Genomic DNA, 24,902 nt, shown 5'->3' with positions numbered 1-24,902 from the left:
CTTCGTAAAAGTCCACTAATGAATTGGGGGTGAGGGAAAGAAGAACACCCAGTATAGAGATCTAGATAAAGTTTAAATACTCTTTTAAATGCCCGGTTTACATCATGTCTTCCTGACATCATTGGTTTTTCAGCAAGAACTCTTCATATTTAACTGTGTAAAATGCCTAGTTGAATTTTGCATACTATTTAGAATGATAGGTGTCTCTTGCAACATCTACATAACATTAGATAATGACATAACATAAGAAAAGCTTGCTGGATCAGGCCAAGGGCCCATCTAGTTCAGTTTCCTGCTCTCAGAGAGGCCAACCAGGTGTTTTTCAGAAACCAGCAAGTGGGATTCAAGCACAAAAGCACTCTCCCCTCCTGTAGTTTCCAGCAGCTGGCAATCAGAAGCACTGCTGCCACCAACTGTGGATGTTGAGCATAGCCATCATGACTAGTATCCATTGACATCCCTCTCCTCCATACATTTGTTTAATCCTCTTTTAAAGCCATCTAAGTTGGTGGACTCGGGTGGCGCTGTGGGTTAAACCACAGAACCTAGGACTTGCCGATCAGGAGGTCGGCGGTTCGAATCCCTACGACGGAGTGAGCTCCCGTTGCTCGGTCCCTGCTCCTGCCAACCTAGCAGTTTGAAAGCACCTCAAAGTGAAAGTAGATAAATAGGTACCGCTCCGGCGGGAAGGTAAACGGCGTCATGCACTGCTCTGGTTCACCAGAAGCGGCTTAGTCATGCTGGCCACATGACTGGGAAGCTGTACGCCGGCTCCCTCGGCCAATAAAGCGAGATGAACGCCATAACCCCAGAGTTGGCCACGACTGGACCTAATGGTCAGGGGTCCCTTTACCTTTACCTTTACGTTGGTGGACATCATTGCCTCCTGGGAGAACAAGTGCTACAGTTTAACTATGCACAGCATATAATAAAAAATATATATGCTGAGGCTCTAAAGAAGTAATTTCATGTGGTATTAACTGCACTAATATAAGAATATATTAAATAATAGCACATAACATGGTGATCTTCACCCATTCCATAAAAACTGGTGAAATTAGAGAACATAGAGAATGCTCATTCTTTCTAGAGGTCATGAAGGAAAGAGTCTTAGGTTGTTGCAGAAAATGCACAGAACTATAAAAAGAGAAGCTTTTGACACTAATGCCAATTATTACGTGAGAAATCTTCAAAACATTCCCCCTTGGGGTAACTCCAGCTCCAGCGACTTTAATGTAGATAAATTTGAACCAATGGCAAATGTTCTGAAAATTTCATTCTGTTCATATTAAGTCTTTCTGCCATCATTCCCCTTCTATTATCACTCATTAATCTATTCTAATGAGCACATATATCTGCACTTTCCATTGAGGAGGGAAGGAGTTGTTTTAAAAAGAAATCTACAAGCAGCAATATCTTAATAAATAGACTGACTAGGCATAAATCTGATACCAACACTATTGGCACACAGTAACATCCTTGATGGATTCCCAAAATGTACATGCAATATGCATAAACAATATTATTTCAAGCATAATCAGGGAATCATGGCATTGCCTAAGTAATAAATAGAATAAAAAAATTAAAGATTATCCACAGAAAAATTAGTGGTAAAATCACGTATGTAGGTATATAGGAACTCAAAATAGTTTACAACCATAAGCAGCAAATTGGTCCTTCATTGTAAACCAATCAAAGTCTTTGTCCAGAATTAACTGCTTGCATGTTATCTCATGCCAATAAACAAAATCCAAGAGACTGAACACAAGTATTCTCAAGCACATACAGAACTCTTGAATGCTGCCATGTTTAAAAGCATGTTAATTTAAAAGATATTTACATAACATGAAAAATATTAAAAACTTCATTTTAACTGTGATTTCTTGAAAGCATATTTCCTGGGTGAAAATGATTTTTCTTGGCTTCTAAACAAGCAACACGGCTGTTAATTACAGCTGAGACGAGTGGTTTATGTTGTGAAAAACGTTCCCAAACAAGGCTTGAATAGTGTTGGTTTCGTGACGTAAACATTTTAAGTAGCAGCCACTAGGCGGGTTTCTTTTCACAAACTGGCACAAAGTCATACATACAATCATTTGACTTCTTTTGTTAAGTCTTCAGAAATATCTGATGTGATGTCTTTAACTTGCAGTTTTAAATCAATATTTTCAAATGTTTGATCCATTTATTCTGTTGTTCCATTAATAATCTTGGACAGGAGCTAGTTCTGGCATAAGGTTTACTGTTACATTTGTATACAATTTGCTGACTAAGACAGTAGGTGTATATAGCAGATTATTCAACCCATCAATGTACTGACGCTCTCGGGAATATCTTAATAGTTTATACCTGTGGAGAGCAAAAGTAAGGAGTAAAAGTAAAAGCTATGGAAAGTCACGTTTAATTGGCTACAATCTGAAAGTGATTTTCAGCCTTTAAACAAGCAGATAATTGTTTATCAAATGTAAACATATTCAAAATAAAAAAAACTTTGACGATATATGAACATACTTACACAGCGCAACAACTTCAACAGTGCAACCATATACCTCTCTATTAGGAAGTAAGTCCTCTTGAATTCAATGGGGCTTACTTCCAGATATAGGCTAGTGGCCTATGGCTGGGAATATGTGAACACAAAATAAGCTAATGCTATTTAGTGCTTATTTTGACATCAGAACCAACCAATTCAAATCCTAGACCAACCATGGTGTTACTCAAGACATAAACCCCACTTGGATATTTGTCCACACACCCAAGAACAGGGGAGGTCCTGTCATGCCATCTTTATTGTGCTGACAGCCCTCCGTGAGTTTGAGTTCCACTCATGTGAAGAGGAGGAGGTCCTCTTCTTCTCATGAAAAGATCACCACAGGAATTAGAACTGTGATCATTCAGGGTTTTAAATCGTATCTTCATCACACCGGGAATAACAATGGTATATATTCCACAATGATAAACCTGAGACATGTTTTGCATGTGAAGAAACTATATACATGAATAGTTGCAACTGTTATGTTTTGCCGCTAACAGCATAATATGCTGAAAACAAAGTCTCCTGTGAGCATTTTGACACTAAGTCATTTTTCTTACCGTCCTAAGAATTGAACTTCTCCTCGGTGATGATGAGGAATAGACTTATACTTCCCTAGCTCTCCTTCTGGTCTTGATACGTTGTATCCTACATAGTGAACCCTACAATTGAAATAGTTAACGTGTAAGAAAAACTTAAAATTTGTAAAGCCATTTTGACTGTGGTTGCAATCCTACGAACAATTTGCACAAACGGGAGTAAATATTGTGGATGCAAGGTATCTTTGAGATATCCACCACAGTCAGACATTTTTAAACTGAACATAGCTTATCTGGTCAGCTATGGAAAACATCGGAATGTGCAATATTCATCCTGCAACATGTCTGTTTGTCTCTGACCTATACAGAACATGTATGTCTTTATTTTTAAGCTGTTAGGGAAGGGTAATAAACTTTGATTTACTTGTTCACTCTCGGATTATACTGAAATTCACATAAATGCTTTTAGACAGCCTACTAAAGAGGAAATGTCATGAGAGAAACATTGGCAAGAGTCTTTAAAAACGCACATCTTCCAATTGACTGCAACTGCAAACTGGAAAAACAATAGTGAGACAGCAGGAACACTCAGAAGAATGGAAGAGTTTTCCAACATGCTGGCATCAGTTCCATCAGGCAGATCCAGTCACACTTTTCAAAACACGAGCAGGGGAGACATTTCTTTTGTTTATAGCCTACTTATTAACTAAAGAAAATTCTCCCAAACATATTCTGAGTTTACTTCACTTTTAAAACTTATCCTTATCCTAGTTGTTTCTTTAAAAAAGGCTACCATCTGGACTGCCTAATAGGATGCCTTGTATGTAGAATATTGTGTGTTGTGCCCCATCCTCAGATTGCTTTATAATGAAGGGCAGCATGTAAATTTTAATAACAAATAACTTAATAGAAAATGCTTTGATGTGCCATTAAAGTGATAGGAATTAGCATGATGTTAAATGACTGTTAGATACTAATTTACAAGTGTCTAATAGGCACCTGCACATCTGAATAAATCTTCTATCTCAATGCCAGAAGATAACTTGAAAGTCACTTCCATCTAGGCGATCAACCTATACATTCTATAAACACTCACCTATTCCAGAGATCATCATCTTCTCCACCCCATCCCCAGAAAGCATTTGGAAATCCATTGATTTTTTTGAATTGTTCTATTGTTAGTCCACTTACACCACCAAAGAACTCACTGTATGGAAGACTGAAAATGACAGCAGGCAAATTTCATTTTCTTTAGTGCGTTTAGGTAAAAAAAAAATATTTCTTCCTACAACTTTCCATATTTGACAAACAATTAACCTTTTTGAAGAAATGAATACACCTTTTAAAATCAAAGCCTTCACAATTTTGTTAAATCAATTCAATAAACACAGAGGCCAAGTGTATTTCTATAAGGTCATCTTACAGCTGTGTACAAACACACCATCTCATAGAAACCACACAAGGAAAACACTAACCAGGAGGTTGGATTTAGGCATACAAGTGTAAAATAAAGCTTTGGAAATATGGGCTGGGATTCATAGAATGGCACAACTAGCTCCATGAAAGCAGTGATGTTTTAGGAGCAGTCCCTATTCACATGTATTTAAAACAAAAATAAAGAGACTTTCAAAAGCAGGTTGTGATATGGCATGAGAATCTACTTTACAAAGCATAGGGGAGGAAGCAAAAATCATATTGGGCATGCACCTATAGAACCCAACCTTGCAAATGCAAGAAAAGAAGAGCAAGGAGGTATGATATAAAGCAGCTGAGCAATAAACATATGCAAGGTGTGAGGGAAAATGTAGGCTGAGAGCCATAGGAATAAAAGACAGCCATGGAGTAAATGGGCAGCTGAATCACAAAGACCAGGAGCTTTAGAAGATAGAAGCTAAATCTGCCGTGGCCATTGCAAGAGTAAGCCATGGGAACAGGTTTTTAGGTAAGGGAGAAATGTAGTCAGAAGTGCATACATCACTGAGAAGAGATAGTTTTCTGTGATTTCATCTAGTAAGCAAGTTTTATTATGGGAGGGTTGTTTGTCAAAGAATGATAGGGAGTGACTTTCAGCCTATTTGCACAACAACGTAACTACATAGCTATGCCAATGCAATACATGTCAATAAGGTTAACAAGGAAACTTCTTAGAGAGCCCAATTTCATAGAAAGGAAACTGCCTCAGTAGAAGGGCTAGGTAATAAAACTGTACGCATTTTGTCAATTAAAAGTGTTTTAAAACCTTCACATTTGCAAGTTAATGTTGAACTTTTGAGATATGAGATGTACCTCAAAGTAGTTACAGTCCAAAACTTTTTCACTGCCATATCCATATTTATAATTACCAAATTCTATGCCAAAGCATAAAACCCATAGTCATATATGGAAGTTATACGGAATGCATGAGCCTTTTAATCCATAGACCGTCTGCATGAACTGCTTAACTTTTGTTATACACAAATACTAACTTTTCTGTTTTATACTGTTTCAAGGAATGTCTAGTAGTACTAAATTTAACGCATACTTGTGGGACAGCAGGAGGAATGACTGACTTAAATATTTATTTTCCAATGTTGTGCCATTTCCTAATGGCAAAGCTTTGCCTAATTGTAAACATTGGTTATAACTATAGAGATTCAGAATGAATTTTCTACAATCACAAATTAATTGAATTCATTACTTACATGTACATATATTTGTCCAGCTTTGCGGCGAAATGTCGTGGCATCTCACCACATCCATAATAATTTCGATCGTTTTCAGGTAAGTGATCCACATCATGAAAAATTACACAGTCCCAGTCACCATCCTTCATGGCTTCTTTAAAACCAATGTTGAAGAGCATTGCTCGGTTAAATGGCTGTGTTCCAGTCTTAATAAGAGGAAAAAACAAGACGTTAAGACTGTAATCCTCACCCAGGAGTAAGCCCCTTTGAATTCTATGGCACTTCTAGGCAATATGGTTAGGATAGTGCTGTAAATGTGTTAAATAAGAACTGACATAAAAGGATTGACTATTGACATAAGCTATATACAAAACTTTAACATAAAAACTTTCTTAATATATAATGTTTGCTACTTCATAGCAAACGTTCCCCCCCCCCAATAAAATATTTGAGAAGGCCAAGCCCCCCAAAGTTGATGGGCATTGCCATTTGAATGGTGTGTGTGACATGTCATGTGATTGATTGGGCAGGGCGGGGCTTACCTGGGCCCCCCGCCCAAATATTTTAATCAGGTTGGCACCCCTGGCTACATTCCTTCTAACAGCAGAGTAGCAGAAACATTGTTAAAGTCATAGTATGATATAATCATAAAATTGTAGAGTTGAAAGGGACCACGAGGGTCATCTAGTCCAACCCCACTGCAATGTAGGAATCTTTTGCCCAATGCCGATCTCAAACCCATGACCCTGAGAGAGACTCATGCTCTACTGACTGAGTGATCACAGCTGATTTGGAACAACCCACAAAACCAGATATGCAATGCCACAGTTAAAATTATATAAACTAAGATGCAATCTTTTGAAGCAAAATAATTAGTTTTTAATTCACCTGATTAAAGGAAACATTTTCAGGAATTTTGCCCAAACCTTGCAAGAGTAATATTTCTTGGGATTCAGCTAAAAGGTAAAGGTAAAAGACCCCTGACAGTTAAGTCCAGTCTTGAATGACTCTGGGGTTGCGGTGCTCATCTCGCTTTAGTGGCCGAGGGAGCTGACGTTTGTTCACAGATAGTTTTTCTGGGTCATGTGGCCAGCATGACTAAGCCACTTCTAGCGAAACCAGAGCAGCGAACTGAAACACCGTTTACCTTCCCACTGGAGTGGTACCTATTTATCTACTTGCACTTTGACGTGCTTTCAAACTGCTAGTTTGGCAGGAGCTGGGACCGAGCAATGGGAGCTCACCCCATCGCGGAAATTCGAACCGCCGACCTTCCGATCGGCAAGCCCTAGGCTCAGTGGTTTAGACCACAGCGCCACCTGGGACTCAGCTACACAGCTGCAAATAAAACGTTTTAAATGTGTTGTAAAGTGCAATATACAAATCTGACACTAGATGGTGACATTTATTTTAAAACATTTATTTTAAAAAAGCATTTTCATAGTGTTTTTTATATGTGTGTAGATTCCACCTTGGAAACCATGATTAACATAGATACAATGCATTATTTACAATAATATATTTGAATTCATTCTAAAACAAATATAAAGCCGCTCACCTGTTCAACAACATAAAAAGCAAATTCCAGCCTTTGGTTTTGTAACACTGGTATCAGGTGTCGGAAAAATATTGGAAGATGTTCATGGCGATTCCGAAAAGGAATGAGTATTGCAACCTTCAAATACAATGAGTATGTGTGTATGAGTATGTGTGTATTTGTTACCCTGCATCTATCATACATACAGTATTACTTTTAAACTACATTTCAATGTCAGCTTCTGGTCTGAAAAACACAAATTACACATATACATAACATATACCGTATTTTTCGCCCTATAGGACGCACTTTTTCCCCTCCAAAAAGGAAGGGGAAATGTGTGTGCGTCCTATGGGGCGAATGCAGGCTTTCACTGAAGCCTGGAGAGCGAGGGGGGTCGGTCCGCACCGACCCCTCTCGCTCTCCAGGCTTCAGGAAGCTATCTGCTAGGCATGGGAGCTAGCAGAGACCTTGCCAGCACCCAGAAGCTTGGGGCGCGCTGAGCTCAGCACGCCCCAAGCTTCGGGATTGGCGCTGCGCTCCGCTAGCCCTGGGAAAGCCGCGCGGCTCTTCCAGGGCTAGCGGAGACCTTGCCGGCACCCAGAAGCTTGGGGCGCGCTAAGCTCCGCACGCCCCAAGCTTCGGGATTAGCGCAGAGCTCTGCTAGCTGTGGGAAAGCTGCGTGGCGCTGCGCGGCTCTCCCACGGCTAGCAGAGACCTTGCCAGCACCCAGAAGCTTGGGGCGCGCTGAGCTCCGCACGCCCCAAGCTTCGGGATTGGCGCAGCGCTCCGCTAGCCCTGGGAGAGCCGCGTGGCTCTCCCACGGCTAGAGGAGACCTTGCCGGCACCCAGAAGCTTGGGGCGCGCTGAGCTCCGCACGCCCCAAGCTTCGGGATTGGCGCTGCGCTCCGCTAGCTGTGGGAAAGCCGCGCGGCTCTCCCACGGCTAGCGGAGACCTTGCCGACACCCAGAAGCTTGGGGCGCGCTGATCTCCGCACGCCCCAAGCTTCGGGATTGGCGCAGCGCTCCGCTAGCCCTGGGAGAGCCACGCAGCTCTCCCTGGGCTAGCGGAGACCTTGCCAGCACCCAGAAGCTTGGGGCGCGCTGAGCTCCGCACGCCCCAAGCTTCGGGATTGGCGCTGCGCTCCGCTAGCTGTGGGAAAGCCGCGCGGCTCTCCCACGGCTAGCGGAGACCTTGCCAGCACCCAGAAGCTTGGGGCGCGCTGAGATCCGCACGCCCCAAGCCTCGGGATTGGCACAGCGCTCCGCTAGCCCTGGGAGAGCTGCGTGGCACTCCCAGGGCTAGCAGAGACCTTGCCAGCACCCAGAAGCTTGGGGCGCGCTGAGCTCAGCACGCCCCAAGCTTCGGGATTGGCGCAGCGCTCCGCTAGCCCTGGGAGAGCCGCGCGGCTCTCCCACGGCTAGAGGAGACCTTGCCGGCACCCAGAAGCTTGGGGCGCGCTGAGCTCCGCACGCCCCAAGCTTCGGGATTGGCGCTGCGCTCCGCTAGCCCTGGGAAAGCCGCGCGGCTCTTCCAGGGCTAGCGGAGACCTTGCCGGCACCCAGAAGCTTGGGGCGCGCTGATCTCCGCACGCCCCAAGCTTCGGGATTGGCGCAGCGCTCTGCTAGCCCTGGGAGAGCCGCGCGGCTCTCCCACGGCTAGAGGAGACCTTGCCGACACCCAGAAGCTTGGGGCGCGCTGAGCTCCGCACGCCCCAAGCTTCGGGATTGGCGCTGCGCTCCGCTAGCCCTGGGAAAGCCGTGCGGCTCTTCCAGGGCTAGCGGAGACCTTGCCGGCACCCAGAAGCTTGGGGCGCGCTGATCTCCGCACGCCCCAAGCTTCGGGATTGGCGCAGCGCTCCGCTAGCCCTGGGAGAGCCACGCAGCTCTCCCTGGGCTAGCGGAGACCTTGCCAGCACCCAGAAGCTTGGGGCGCGCTGAGCTCCGCACGCCCCAAGCTTCGGGATTGGCGCTGCGCTCCGCTAGCTGTGGGAAAGCCGCGCGGCTCTCCCACGGCTAGCGGAGACCTTGCCAGCACCCAGAAGCTTGGGGCGCGCTGAGATCCGCACGCCCCAAGCCTCGGGATTGGCACAGCGCTCCGCTAGCCCTGGGAGAGCTGCGTGGCACTCCCAGGGCTAGCAGAGACCTTGCCAGCACCCAGAAGCTTGGGGCGCGCTGAGCTCAGCACGCCCCAAGCTTCGGGATTGGCGCAGCGCTCCGCTAGCCCTGGGAGAGCCGCGCGGCTCTCCCACGGCTAGAGGAGACCTTGCCAGCACCCAGAAGCTTGGGGCACGCTGAGCTCCGCACGCCCCAAGCTTCGGGATTGGCGCTGCGCTCCGCTAGCTGTGGGAAAGCCGCGCGGCTCTCCCACGGCTAGCGGAGACCTTGCCGGCACCCAGAAGCTTGGGGCGCGCTGAGATCCGCACGCCCCAAGCCTCGGGATTGGCACAGCGCTCCGCTAGCCCTGGGAGAGCTGCGTGGCACTCCCAGGGCTAGCAGAGACCTTGCCAGCACCCAGAAGCTTGGGGCGCGCTGAGCTCCGCACGCCCCAAGCTTCGGGATTGGCGCAGCGCTCCGCTAGCCCTGGGAGAGCCGCGCGGCTCTCCCACGGCTAGAGGAGACCTTGCCGGCACCCAGAAGCTTGGGGCGCGCTGAGCTCCGCACGCCCCAAGCTTCGGGATTGGCGCTGCGCTCCGCTAGCTGTGGGAAAGCCGCGTGGCTCTCCCACGGCTAGCGGAGACCTTGCCGGCACCCAGAAGCTTGGGGCGCGCTGAGCTCCGCACGCCCCAAGCTTCGGGATTGGCGCAGCGCTCCGCTAGCTGTGGGAAAGCCGCTCGGCTCTCCCACGGCTAGTGGAGATGTTGCCGGCACCCAGAAGCTTGGGGCGCGCTGAGCTCAGCACGCCCCAAGCTTCGGGATTGGCGCTGCGCTCCGCTAGCTGTGGGAAAGCTGCGCGGCACTGCGCGGCTCTCCCACGGCTAGCGGAGACCTTGCCAGCACCCAGAAGCTTGGGGCGCGCTGAGCTCTGCATGCCCCAAGCTTCGGGATTAGCACAGCGCACCTGGGGGGGAAATAAAAATTTTTCTCTTTATTTCCCCCCAAAAAAACTAGGTGCGTCCTATGGGCCGGTGCGTCCTATGGGGCGAAAAATACGGTATATTTTATATCATTTTGAAGATGTGTTCCAGTATTGCAAAAGAAAAACCATGCCAAGACTTTGAAAAAATCACCTAGCTTTATTAGATCATGCTGCACATAGACTGAAACATTTAAGAAGTATTTTTAGACGTTAAGAAAATATCATCTTCACCTTCACCTCACCTTCCACCGTGGTTTACAGTCCTTGGGCCTCCAATGACCACCTGGTTCAATGTCTAAATCTTTTGAAAATATCTTCTGAATTTCATCCAAACCAATTTCACTCATATTGACATCAATAAAGCCTCCTGGGTTGTGAAAAGAATGAAGTATTAATGTGAATTTAAAAAACAAACCTGAAGTTATTCATAATTATCACTTAAAATAAAACACTACTGTGATAAAACTAAAATATATAAACTCCATAGGTCAGGCATGGGGAACCTCTGAAATACTGGCCAAATTAAGTGCGGGGCAGGTAAAAATGCAGCTACAAACGGAACAATTGGGAGCCTTTAAGAGCACTCCTTATTTTTATTTGACATTTCTAATGTTTGGAACCAAATGAAAGCCCTGCTAGAATTGGATCCACCTCAGAGCTTCCAAAAGCTTATTGCCACCAACTGCAACCCCCTTAAGCAGGGATCTTCCTTTGCAGTCCCCATTTGAGTTCAAGCTATTAGTGTCATTGGCCCAGTCTTGTGGAACACTCTTCCAATAGAGATTCAACAGGATCATTCTATTTCAGAATGTTTCAATCTTGAAAAGTGGGCTGAAAACTTTTCTATTCCATCAGGCAATTTCCATAATAATTAGCTGGTTTCTGATTAAAAATAAATAAATCATATGGTTTTCACTGTATGGCCCTTATAACTTTTGTAAACCACTCTGATATTTTTCATGAATAGTGGTTTCATGAATAGTGAATAGTGGTTTATACTGTATTTTTCACTCTATAAGACACACTTTTTCCCTCCTAAAAAGTAAGGGGAAATGTGTGTGCGTCTTATGGAGCGAATGCTGACAGGCATGCTGACAGGGCTTCTCCCACCTCGTAGAAAATCCCACAAGAGCCGTACTCCCTTTAAAGAGCGCCCGGCTCTTGCCTGGTTTTTGAGGGAGGTGAGGGAAGGAACAGAGGGCAGCTGCCTGGGAGAGGCTTCGGCGGCTATCCCAGAAGCCAGAACAGCAAGAGGCTATCCCAGAAGCCATATCCCTCTTGCTGTTCTGGCTTCTGGGATTCAGAATTTTTTTTTTTCTTGCTTTCCTCCTCCAAAAACTAGGTGCGTCTTATCGTCTGGTGCGTCTTACAGAGCGAAAAATACGGTAAATGTTTTTATTAATAAATAAAATAAATTGTGGTTAATTGCAGCAATGGGTAAAAGTTCTCTCCTGCAAGATGACAGAATCCTCTAACTGAAAAGAACACTGCACCTGAATGCACTGCTTTCAAAAAATGCATTCTTATAGCCAGCTCTGAACTGTGGTATGAACTTCCAAAACTTATTTTTCTACTAAACAGTTTTCTGTTTATTAAAAATAAATAAATCTAACCTGTTTTTCTTCTACTTTGAGGATTCTAGTTATATAAATTATAAACATATTCATCTAAGAAATAGTTTTAATATAAATTATATCCATACTCATCTAGGAAATAATTTCAATACACTTTATTGAAAGAGACTATTTCAAAGCAATCTGTAGCAAAACAGATCATATGTCAATGTGAACTTACTCATGTAGGGCAACTTTTCCGGACAAGGTTGGCTAGGAGAATAAGTGAAATTTTCTGGAAGGTACATCACAGTTTGTGCAAGGTTATCACTTGAATTGTTGCCTTCAGGGTAATCTTCATAGAAAGAAATACAATTTCAATTTAAAAGAGAAACAAAAAACACAATTGTTTCTATGTTTATAAGGTAGCATGGCCATCTGCATATTATTTGATTTTAAAACATCTCACTCATATACTTTCTGAGGAACTCAGAAAGATACAATAGAAAAACAGTATTTCAAGAACGCCAATGGAGTGATAAAGGGTTATGTCCTGAGCATGATGTTGTTCAATATATTTATAAATGACTTGGATGAAGGCATTTTGACATCAACGACACCAAACTGGGAGGGGTAGCTAATACTGTAGAACACAGAATTAGAATTAATAAAATATTATTACTGACTATAGCGGTATTCCACCTGGAATACTTTGTCCAGTTCTGGGCACCACAGTTTAAAAAGAATATCAACAAGCTGGAATGTGTACAAAGGATAGCAACCAAAATGGTTAAGCCTTATGAAAAATGGTTGAGAGAGTTGAGTACGGTTAGCCTAGAAAATAGAAGCCTGAGAGGTGATATGATAGCCACGTTCAAATATCTGAAGGGCTGTCCCATGGAAGATGGAGCAAGCATATTTTCTGGTGTTGCAAACCAATGGATTCAAATTACAAGCAAGGAGATCCCAACTAAATGTTAGGAAGAACATTCCAATGGTAAGAGCTGTTCAACAGTGGGAAAAGTTACCTCTGAAGGTGACAGATTCTCCTTCATTGGGGTTTTTTAAACAGAGGTTGAGAAGCCATTTGTCAGGTATTCTTTAGCTATGATTCCTGCATTGTAGGGGGTTGGATGAACCTCGAGGTTCCTCCCAAAGCTACAATTCTATGGCTCTAAGATTCTAAGATATAAAACAATCCCCAAGTGAAAAACAATCCCCACCCCAAAAACCCACAGCACAATAATAATTTCAGAACAGCCAGGCAGAACAAAAAAATAATCAGCCACGTCCTTTTTGAACAATCATGTTTCAGCAACTGCCTGAAACCATACGGTGATATGGCCTGATTAACAAAGTTGATTCCACAAAGTGGAATACCCTAGCCCAGTTTGCCATCAGCTGTGCTTCACAACTTCAAGAGATCTGGAGCAGAGCCTCAGATGATGATTGGTGAATGCTGGGAGAAACATACAGAACAAGGCAGTCCTTAGATTTCCCAGACCCCAAACTACTTTCAGGTTAACACCAGTTCCTTGAATTCAGCCCAGAAACAAACCTGCAGTCAAATTAGTGTGCTAATTTGTCTAGCTCCCATTAACAATTTCCTTTCTATTAATCATCTGATTCTGACATTACAATGTTTTTGGTGCCAGATTAAGGTTTTTCTGATTGTCTGGACATTTTAAAAGGGTTACATTTGTCTTTAGTTTGTCTTTGTTTGTTTTCAGCTGCTGTTGTTTAGTTTGTATTCTTTTATGTTTTGCATTTATTGGGTTCTATTCTTGCTGCTTTTATTCTATTCTTATTCCAATCTTATTGTATGCTATCCTAGGATCTATTTCAAGGGCATTTTAGAAATTTTTACAATAAACAAATGCATTGTAATCTACGGTTCACTCAACAGATGGTTATGAAAATGTTATAAGATTAAAAAATGAAAAGCATAACGTTCTTACCTGTGCCATTTAAAGTAGCATTTTTATTAGTGTACAGCCTGATCATATGCCCTATTGTTTTCACATTTTCTTTCAGCATTATACCTCGTGCTTGAACCATAAATAGATACGTATTTGCTGTTGAGAGATGAAAAATCATTCAAAATTGGCTTCAATTTGAAACTGAAACTATAAATGTTACTCATTATTGCACAATTACATGATTGACAAATATAATATAATAATATATATAGTCATTGCCAAATATGAATTAAGGCACTGAAAAAAAGGGGGGGAGCTATGGGACCTCAGTAACAGTTGGAAGTGAAATGTACAAAGTTCAATATTCAGTGTAGAGTACCTGTCTTTTTCTTCACTAACTCTGAAAAAAATCAATTAAATATGAGAACATGGTAATATATTTTTTGAACTTACTTTATGCAAAGGGAAGAAGGAAGAAGGAGGAATTACTTATAAGCCTGACATCTGGCATCTCTCTGTTTTAACAAGTGATGGATGCAGTCAGCATTGACAATGCTGGCACGTTCTGTCAAATAATATGCCGCATTTTTTGCTCTATAAGATGCACTTTTTCCCTCCTAAAAAGTAAGGGGAAATGTGTGTGCATCTTATGGAGCGAATGCAGGCTGCGCAGCTATCTCAGAAGCCAGAACAGTGAGAGGGATCGCTGTGCAGCGCTCCATCTCGCTGTTCTAGCTTCTGGCTTAGCCTTCATCCCGCTGCCCTGAAGAGGCTGCACAGCTATCCCAGAAGCCAGAACAGTGAGAGGGAGCACTGTGCAACAATCCCTCTTGGTGTTCTGGCTTCTGGGATTCAGAATATTTTTTTCTTGTTTTCCTCCTCCAAAAACTAGGTGCGTCTTATGGTCTAGTGCATCTTATAGAGCAAAAAATACGGTATATGCAAGCAGAGAAGAGAGCCATACCATCAGATGTGCTTCTGCATGCACCTGTATCATGATACAACAGTTACATTATAATGAGGAAGCATGAGAATATGAAAAGAGCATGCTGGTTCAGGCCAATGGGTCCATCTTGTCTGGCATCCTGCTCTCACAGTGGTCAACCAGATGCTTATGGGAAACCTGCATAGTAAGTTTGCCAACCCGCTGTCATGATTTCTTCTTATGCCATTTTCTCTTCCCAAGTGGAAAAAACACATTGTTGCTTGATTTATGTGGCTACTGGCATGCCACAGGACAACCATGCAAAAGCTGGATATGAATCAGACCAGACTGTACATAAAAATATTATTTACCCAAAGCAGCCTTTGTTGTAACATAAATTGTAAGAAGAACTCAAACTGTGTTTTCAGCTAGTTGAAATGTCAATGCTAGTATCAAGAATGCAAACTATCACATAAACTAGTTAGACATGTGTAAGTTTGGTCCATGTCATTTTAGATATCCTGTAATACAGAATTATTATCCCGAATGTAAACAAATTTAGGTCTGGATTCAACTCACGAGTCACGTGAATGGAAGCCTGCACAAGGACTTCCATTAGTGTGACAGGGCTTTCCCCCCTTTCCCCTGTGAGCCCCCTGTACACACACCTCAAATTAGTTTGAGGGCGTCAGGAGAACCCCCAGAACAGCACACAGTGGGAGGAGACAGAGGATCATTCCATCTGGCAAACTGAAACGCTTGTGCTGATAGAACTTTTGCCATAGCACTACAATGAATTTCTTCCTTAGTTACCACAGTAAAACACTTCAATATGGTAACCAAATCACACATCACAACCAAAGAAAAGGTAAGGAGGTATCATAAAGTCATGAGGCTTTCACAACTAGATTATTGTTACTTAAATCAATTAAACTTGTTATTGCACCACTGCACTGTAGTTTAATCCACAGGCAGACATCCTCTAAGGAAACATATTCCCTTTGAAACCAACGTGAAATCAATTTTGTTCAATTAGTAATTAAAGGGTGCTGTATAAAGAAATGTGAACTTGATTGTAAAAATAGGTAGCCATTCCACAATATGAAAGTTCAGTGCAAGTAAATATTAGGACTTACGCCAGAAAAGATTCATTTTCCTACTGAACACTATGCACTATCATGAATACTGATACATCCTAAATCATATAGGATCTTCTCAATTTTATATTCTCCCTTTTTGAGACAAGTTCATATCCAAATCTATTTCCAGATTTCCTACTTAACTGTACCAAGAAGCATATGAAGTAATCACTTCTGTTTGAAGGTAGTTTATTATCCTCTGCTGCAGGTGTGTAGTCTAATTTGTGGTGTTGGGCCAGAGATAAGGGATTTTTTTTGGTGTGCCATCCACCCCACTGCTCTTCAACCTTCCTAACTAAACTGTGGTGTAGTGGTTAAGAGCGGTAGTCTCGTAATCTGGGGAACCGGGTTCGCGTCTCCGCTCCTCCACATGCAGCTGCTGGGTGACCTTGGGCTAGTCACACTTCTTTGAAGTCTCTCAGCCCCACTCACCTCACAGAGTGTTTGTTGTGGGGGAGGAAGGGAAAGGAGAATGTTAGCTGCTTTGAGACTCCTTAAAGGGAGTGAAAGGCGGGATATCAAATCCAAACTCTTCTTCTTCTTCTTAAACTCACAGAGCTTGACTGACACGTGGTGCTGGAGAACCCTTTTATGGTGGTGTTGGGAAACTTAATATTCAGGCTAAGGCTGCCACAAATGGGCCAGCTAAGGACCACATGGCCTCTGTGACAACCATGGAGCTATCTCACTGCATCAATGGTCCAACAAATGTGGGTGGGCATACTCTCAACCTAGTCTTGCCACAGAGCAGGTTGGGGGCTTGCTGTTAGTCTGTTGTCATGGGTGAATCATTCTCTGGTTGAGCTAAATGTAGTAACTCCACTCCGCAAGGGTTAGTTCACCCTCAGAGACCAATGGAACCAGATGGATTCCTGAGTGCCCTGGGGGATTTTCTGGCTGACATGGCTGGTGCCCCTTTCAAGGCTCTTGTCTTACTGTAGAATGATGAGAAGTAGAACCACCAAAACAATCACTCCTGAATGCCCTTGCCATTACTGTGGGGCATGTAGATCACCTTGGTATTTCAGGTACACAGGAGGATTGGTGACTAGAGTTAAAACCTGAATGTCAGAGTTGGAGCCAGTCCAATGGAGGCATCTAGAGCACTGTCAGTTCCATCTATACTGGATCAGTTTAGATTATTGTACTGTGAGAAGGTGGCCCATCTTAGCTTCTTAGAGCAAGCCTTAGGGCAGTGTTGGCCAAACTTGGGTCTCCAGCTGTTTCTGAACAACAACTCCCATCATCCCTAGCTAACAGGACCGGTGGTCAGGAATGATGGGAACTGTAGTCCCAAAACAGCTGCAGACCCAAGTTTGGCCAATACTGCCCTAGGGGGTTGATAGGGTGGATCCATGGAGTGACAAATACTTCATTGGAGAAGGGAGAGAAAGCAATTGCCTTTAAGGAGAGAATGGCGCACCACCTCTTTAAAAAGACCCTCATCTAATATGTCAAAATCCAGGTTAAACAGGTATGCCTTCAGCACTCACCAAAAGCTGTACAATGAAGATGCTGGATGCACCTCTGTGGACAGTTCCACAACTTAGGCGCTGCTACATAGAATGTCCTCTCTTGGGGAACTATATCCGGAAGCAATATGGCCCCTCTGTTGATCTTAACACCTGAAGGGGGTCTGTAGGGAAGGAGGTGGTCTTTCAGGTATTTGGTGCCCAAGTCATTTAGGGCAGAGCTGGCCCAGATGGGGCAGGTGAAGCAACTGCTTCAGGCAGCAGAAGCCTCCCGGGCAGCACTCCCTGCCCTGCCACTTCCACCATCGGGGCTGAATTGGGAGGAAATTGAAGCTGTTTTGGGCAAAATCTTTCCCAAAATTGTGCCATTTCTCCGCCCATGTCAGATGAGGCAGGGCGCGTGGTGGCAGCAGAGCAGATAGGGCAGCAGGAGCCAAGTAGGTGGTGCCAGGAGCAGCAGCAGCAGCAAGGCAAATTGGAACTTCCCATTTCACCTCAAGTAGTGAAACGGGATGCGCCACCCCTGATTTAGGAATTTAGGAACTAATGAGAGTACAGTCGTACCTTGGTTCTCGAGCAGAATGCGTTCCAGGAGTCTGTTTGACTCCCGGAACCGTTCAAAAACCAAGGCGTGGATTCTGATTGGCTGCATGAGCGTCCTGCAGCCAATCAGAAGCTGCAGAAGCCACGCCAAATGTTCAGCTTCCCAAAACCGGAACACTCACTTCGATCAAGAGCCGAAACATACGAGTTCCAAGGCATTCGGCAACCAAGGTATGACTGTACCTTGAAATGAGTCCAGAAGTGAAATGGCAACCAGTGCAGCTGTTTTAAAACAGGAGTTATGAGAGATCTAAATGGAACCCCACCCAGTAATCTTGCTGTTGTAATTTGGACCAAGTGAAGTTTTCAAATCATCTACAAGTGGATTAATGTAGTAGATGTGGCCACAATATTTTTCGCAGGAGGAATTGTTTTTAAATGACTGCTATAGAGTATTTGTGTGGAAAGGCTGAGAACTCAGGCTTTATAGAAATAAAATGTAAAATTGTCCAAAGCTCTCTCAGCATAATTGCATGGGCTGTTCGCATTAGAAACTATGTCACAAGCACTGTCCAACACACTCCCACAACTCACAAGTCTTACATATCAGTGGATCTGATTTCATCACCAACTAGAATTACCAAACGGAATGCAGGTAAAACTGGTATTTTCTTTTGTTAGATGCCCTACTCCTGTAATGGCATGTTATAACAGACAAGTGTGCATCTCTCACAACACAAGGACAAGAACAATCCATCCCTTTGAAAACATATGTACTTCCAAAATGCATTTATTGACTGTGTACACACAGGAATGTCTGACCACCCTATGCTTTGCCATTCACCCAACAATGAAACTGCATCAGTGTAGCATGTCAATTTATGAGTTCACACTTGTGCATTTCTCACTCAACACCTGCAGCATCAGGTAATAATGACTTGCAAGTGTGAGATCAGGCCAGCACAAGATCAAACAACATAGACTTTTTGATCATCGGCTCCTAGTACAATCTCAAACATAATGTTTTTCAATGGAGAATCGCATGTGAGGAGGAAAGAAAAAACACGCATGTGCACATGTATGAATGAACCAAGCCCCTGGTGAATCCTTGGAGCCGTTTTGGAACGACATGCCCTTTAATCCCACCCACCGACCTTGAAAAAACGCAAGCCGGGGATCCCTTCTTACCTATTCCGGGAGCCACATAAATGAAATACAGGCAAGAGGAGGAGAAGGAAAAGAAGAAGAGGAAGACGAAAATCGAGCGGTTGGAGACTCGCAGCGCCTTCGTGAAGAGAGACATCCTCCTATTCCGGGGCAGAGAGGCAGGCCACCCCCCTCCCTCCCCCCGGCTGCAAGTGGCGGCTGCGCTTCCCAGGCTTGAAGGTGCAAACCCCACCCCCACCAAAATAAAAATAAATAAAAAGCAGGCTGCCCACGGACTGGATGCCAAGCCAAACCAGCTGCTAAGACAGACCACGAAGCCAAGAGCGAGGCCTCGGGAGAGCAGGAAGCCCCACCAGCGGGGACGGACTCCCAGGCATGGTCAATAGGGCGAGGTTATCCCACACAGGATGGGCCAACCTGGGGAGGGAGAGAAGGTCCGGCGCGGGGGGGGGGGGGACAGAAGAACGGAGCGGAGGGCGGGAAGGGGGGCAGCGCGCGCCACCCCAAAGGGAGGCGTCAAGGAAAAGGGCGAGCGCCCGCAGCCGTGAAGGGAGGAGGGCGATGCTTCATGACGCAGGTGAAAGACGCTGAGCAAAGTGTGGGAGGGGGTGTCGCTGTGGTCCCTCTAGGCCGCCCCCACCTCCCAGTCCGAACTTGGCGCTCCCCCTGTGAGGCGGGAAGGAGAGGTGTTTCAGCAACGCCTCCTGAGGGGAAGCTGCTGCCGTTTGGCTCCGGGTCCTCTCAGCCCACCGGAAGCCCCCGCTGCTGGTTCCTTGGCCGACGCTGCCCGCCTCGCCATCCTGCCGCAGGCTGGGAGCGGTTGCCGTCCGGGCATCCCTAGCCGCTTTCTCTCCGCTCGGCTTGCTGCTCTTGCTCTTTTCCCGAGACCTCCCTCCTCCCACCAGCAGGTCTCTCTCGGACTGCGGCGGTGGAGGGAAAGTGCGGGGTGCCCGGGCTGGCGCGCGCGCGGGCTCCACGGCGTGACGAAGGGGAACTGCAGAACTCCGTGTCGCGCGGGTGGCGGCAGGGGGATGATTGTGAGGGGGAGCGCGCGCCGCTCACGCTCGCGTGGGTTGGAAAGGCGGGCAGGCGCGAGGAAGGAAGCGCGCGCCGGCCCGCTCCCTGAGCCAATGCGGAACCCGGGACGAAGGGACAGCCCTTCTTAGTCCAGCATCCCGTTCTCACCTTGGCGAAGCAGATGCGAACCCGGCACAAGATTTTGCAGAGGCACTAAAAACTACTTAAAAAAAGAATAGGGAAAAAAAAACCTTAGAAGGGGTGGGGACCCAAACGTCACAGTGAGGACTAAGCATACTCAGTATGCATAAGGATGCAAAGCTCACTGACTGGGGAGGATGCAACGGAAAACCAGAAGGTTTTCACATATACTACTAGCAAGCCAGGTGTCCCCCCCCCCCATCTTATATTTTTGCTGCTGGTTCTTCCAGCCTAAATGCAGAACCTTGTTTTTGTCCATATTTAAATTAATTTGGTTACTTTTGACTCAGTTCTCCAGTCTGTTAATGTCACCTTGAATCCTGTTTCTGTCTTCTGAGGCATTAGCTACCCCTTCCAGTTTGCTGTCATCTGGAAATTTGATGAACATCCCTTCAATTATTTATTTTATAAAGCAGCTGAACAACAATGGGTGCAGGACAGAACCCTACGGCACCCCCACTTGTCATACTTTTTTTTTACTCTTACCATGTGCTATCAGGGTTTCAATTTCTGGGAGATTCAACAGAACACACTTTAAAACCCTTTTTAGATCTTAGTGGTAAATACACAAAGGTCTGACAAGCGCTTTGTGTGCCCAAGGATGTTGGGGATAGGATTTGCATAGGTGCCTTTGCTCTCATTTCTATTTTAACACCCTATGTGTGCAGGCGAATGCCTAAGCATGACTACAACCAACAAAAAAATGTGTGTGGAGCCCCCACAGATAGAAATGTTTCCCCACTGAAGATAGGCTCCTCACACTAGACAAGAATTAACTCGCTCATTTCCATTGCCTACCTATCATGTGTTTAATTAACCCCATTTGGAAGACTTGAAGAGGGGTACACTTGAAGAGTGCTTAAGATGTCAATCTGATCGATCTACCTTTTCTAATTAGAAGGAGAGGGAAGAACAGACTGAAACATCACAGAAACTGGGCAGCTAGGATTGGAAGCATTGCTAATATTTGATACTACCACTAGATGTCACCGTTTTAACATACTCCAAAGTTTTATAAATAACAATATGTTTTGTTTTACCTTTGAAAACTTGCAGTAATCTTTTCTGTAGTTATCAAAGCAGTACTGTTGTCATCACGTACAAATGAAGATCAGCTCTATATAGTTTGATAATCATTTTCGAAATATGCAGCCCTCCTTTTTCGCATGCTGCTTATAAGAAATGCAACTCTTAAGAAATGATGTGACAGGACAGGAGGGAGATAGAGACCGACACAGACAGTTCTGCAACCCAAAGTCCTCTGGTTACTCTGCACTAAGAAGAGATAATAGACGTTCTGGAATTTTGAGCAGGGGAATTTGTGTTTTTCATTGAAGAAAACAGAGGTTTTATCCATTGGGGTGTGAACATGGCATCACTCACTTTTTGTAAGGCCCTGTAAGTCCATTCAAAAGGGATGGTAATGCACAGTGCATTTCCCCCTTTTTTCCTTTAAAAGAGGTGCAGGACTCACCATGAACACCTCCCTTGTTCTCTGATAATGGCAATGGCATTGAAGTCAACAGTACCTGAACTACTGCGGTCAAGGAACTCAGTTCAGGAACAGTTGCAGCTGTCACACCAGGCACAACTGGTAAAGGACATGTCTAGCCACTGAGTCCACATCAGCCCTGTACACAACCTATTCCTTGAAAACCTGGAAAGAGAACCGTCAGACAAGATGCACTCATTTATTCTAAGCACGGCTCTAAACTAAAGTTTCACATCTGCAACATCCTTCGTACTTCCCAACTCCACGTGAGCTTTGCAATTGGATATCATCAGCTAGTCCCTAGTGGAGTGCTAAAAAAAGAAAGCAAATTCCTGAAGGCTTTTATTTTCCACTGAGAGCAGACATCTCTGGGTGCTCATGACAGTATCCCATAATTGCCTACACGTGAGATTTCACTGACATGCAAGTGAGAGGCAGGGTATAAATAACCTTTTTTCTACCAAGAACACTTATTAATTATCCATGAGGAGAAATGTAGGTTGAGCATGTGCCTTGACTTCATAGGCTGTGACGTTCATTCAGCAGCCACCGTCCGACACGAGTGACAGGTGGCTCCACGTGCTGGCCTGAAATGTTCCTCCAGCAGAGTACATGTTGTGGATAAAAGTAATGCAAGAACCAGAAGGCAACCTTTAAATTCATGAGTGGGAGGAGAGAAAATACAACCTTCCTTAACATGAAAGAGGCAAGGCCTTTCCTGGTAGCAAATTCATTCAGCTTTTATCCACATCAATTCAGAAGCAGAGTTTCTATTAATAGCATTTTGTGCTCTTCGGAGCACTAGAAGGCTAGGGTCTGCTTCACCCTGCATTAAACATCCGACATATTTTACCACAGAAATAGCACAGTGTGCATAGTGAAATAGATGCACATGGATTTGTCACCTGTGATCAGTCTTCACCTATGAGTCCTGCAGTTTCCTACATAGAAGTGTCTTCACTGCAGGAAATTAATCTTATGTGAAGTGGCACAGCAGAACACTGAAGAAACAATAAAATAATCTTGTCAGATTTAAGGATACTCTTTCCATCTCTACGAGGCGCTGACTTATGCTGTGATTTCTCGCACTTCCTTGTTGCATGAATAGTGGAATTTATATAACTTATGGGCTGTTTGTTTCAATTGGCTACAAAGCTAAGTTGATATGAATACAGGGGTTTCTAGACTTAGGGAGTGGGTGTGGCTGAGCCAGCCCAGGATCCACTGTTTGCCAAATAAATCCCACTACCACCACATGATGGTATTAGGCAAGAATAACCTACTTCACAGGGCTGTTGTGAAGAGAAAATGGGGAGAAGCATGTACTGTACACCACTTTCAGCTCCTTGGATGGAAGGCTGGATATATTAATAATAATAATAATAATAATAATAATAATAATAATAATAATACTCTTAAATAAATATTGTTAATATTTTGCCAAAGTACTTAATACATTTAAATCCAGTCATTCCATACTAGAATCTCCCTCTGAAAATCCTTTTTTTAAAAAAATGGCAGCTTTCAGGTCAGTTTTGGTGTGTACTGGGATGCTGAAATCATCTCACCATGCTTTCTTGATATTACCATTTACATTGTGAGATTTGTGTCTTACTCTTTTGACTTGTATCTTTTTATTCTGTTTAATGCAGGCTAGCAGGTGATAGCATGCATTCCATCTGAAAGTGAATAAACAGTGTTGTATCAGATATTACTAGATCCTGTAGCAGAGTTGTCTGGGTACATATGAGGACAGAGTTAGCATGTAGGCTTGTTGCTAGGTTTAGTCCCTGTGTTTGTTAGTCTGCTGTGTGACTGAGTGGCAGTTGCTTGTAAGTATTGTAAATTAGGAATATATGTATAACCATGAGCTGTCCTAAATAAATAAATAATCTATAGATCAGATCGGATCCAGCTATTGAGCTGGTAACCCATGCCTCAGCAATGCCCCTTCAGACTGTGAAGGTTCACATGATCCCCCACGAAAAACAGCATTGCCGCCTGATCTGCTGTTTATTGCTGTGTACGCAACACAAAGCACATTTGAAGCACATTCTTTACCTCAAAGCAGGGGTGCCAACTTGAACAAAACACTGGGGGGCCCAGGTAACCCTCACCATACATAATGGATCACATGACACAGTGCATGCACACCATTTCAATGGCAATGTCCATCAACTTTGGGGGGCTCAACTCCCTCAAATATTTTATTGGGAGAGCAGAGCTGCCTTGGCTCCTGGAAGTTGGCTCCTATGCCTCAAAGAATTTTGGGCAATGTAGTTTGTTGCTGGGAATTGTAACTATGTGACAGGTGAACTAGAGTGCCCAGAATTCTTAAAGGGGGTGGGGAAATATCTTGATGTACTTTAAAGGTATAGTGTATACATAGCCTATCTGTAGATCAGAAAAGTTTTGGGTGGGGGGGGGCGGGTTGTGTGGTTTTTTTTGCTTATTTCTGCATAAAGTTTTCTCTTTGCCCTTCTGGACCCTGGTGCCTGATCAGGTTAGGAAGTATATGCTCACATATTCCTAGGTGGAAGAATAACCGGCCAATGGAGATAGGTGCCGTGTTTATAGCTCCTCCCCTTATTCTGTTATTACGGTTGTCCACATGTGGTGTAGTGTGGTGTAGTGGTTAAGAGCGGTAGACTCATAATCTGGTGAACCGGGTTCTCGTCTCCGCTCCTCCACATGCAGCTGCTGTGTGACCTTGGGCTAGTCACACTTCTCTGAAGTCTCTCAGCCCCACTCACCTCACAGAGTGTTTGTTGTGGGGGAGGAAGGGAAAGGAGAATGTTAGCTGCTTTGAGACTCCTTCGGGTAGTGATAAAGTGGGATATCAAATCCAAACTCTTCTTCTTCTGTTAGAGAATATGTGCTAACACTGAGCTAATTCAGGCAGAAGAGCTGGGTTTAGTCTCCCCTATGCCACACCAGATTGTTTATTGGTATGAATACCAAACAGGGCTATGTATGTATGTATCCCTTTTCAGTTGATGCAATCATTTGTACCAGGATGTGTCTCTTTGCAACATTCCTTTTGAGTTTTTCCCTTTCGTTGGGCCAAAAAAATGTGGAAAATGCAACATACAATTGTGATATAAATCAACACAACTCCACTGA

The 24,902-nt window shown here is 44.3% G+C and overlaps 1 protein-coding gene across 2 annotated transcripts; it reads right to left on the bottom strand.

Moving 5' to 3' along the window:
* Nucleotides 1-769: 769 nt before the first annotated feature.
* B4GALT6 (beta-1,4-galactosyltransferase 6) lies at nucleotides 770-20,111 on the bottom strand. 2 transcript variants are annotated; one of them, XM_083451664.1, is made up of 9 exons: nucleotides 19,091-20,110; nucleotides 13,863-13,979; nucleotides 12,146-12,259; nucleotides 10,594-10,718; nucleotides 7,294-7,410; nucleotides 5,754-5,941; nucleotides 4,169-4,291; nucleotides 3,094-3,195; nucleotides 771-2,349 (listed from the first exon to the last, which is right to left on the bottom strand). In XM_083451664.1, the coding sequence occupies exons 1-9, from the start codon at nucleotides 19,203-19,205 to the stop codon at nucleotides 2,202-2,204; spliced, it is 1,149 nt and encodes a 382-aa protein (XP_083307790.1). In that variant the 5' UTR covers nucleotides 19,206-20,110; the 3' UTR covers nucleotides 771-2,201. The 2 variants fall into 2 exon arrangements, with proteins under 2 accessions (XP_083307791.1, XP_083307790.1); XM_083451665.1 differs by lacking the exon at nucleotides 4,169-4,291 and having other exon boundaries at nucleotides 770-2,349; nucleotides 19,091-20,111.
* Between the last annotated feature and the right edge of the window lie 4,791 nt (nucleotides 20,112-24,902).

Source organism: Podarcis tiliguerta, assembly GCF_965153285.1.
Source record: "Podarcis tiliguerta genome assembly, chromosome: 7".
NCBI lineage: Eukaryota > Metazoa > Chordata > Lepidosauria > Squamata > Lacertidae > Podarcis > Podarcis tiliguerta.
The sequence above is the reverse complement of the archived record's forward strand: the minus strand, read 5'-3'. Positions and strand labels throughout refer to the sequence as shown.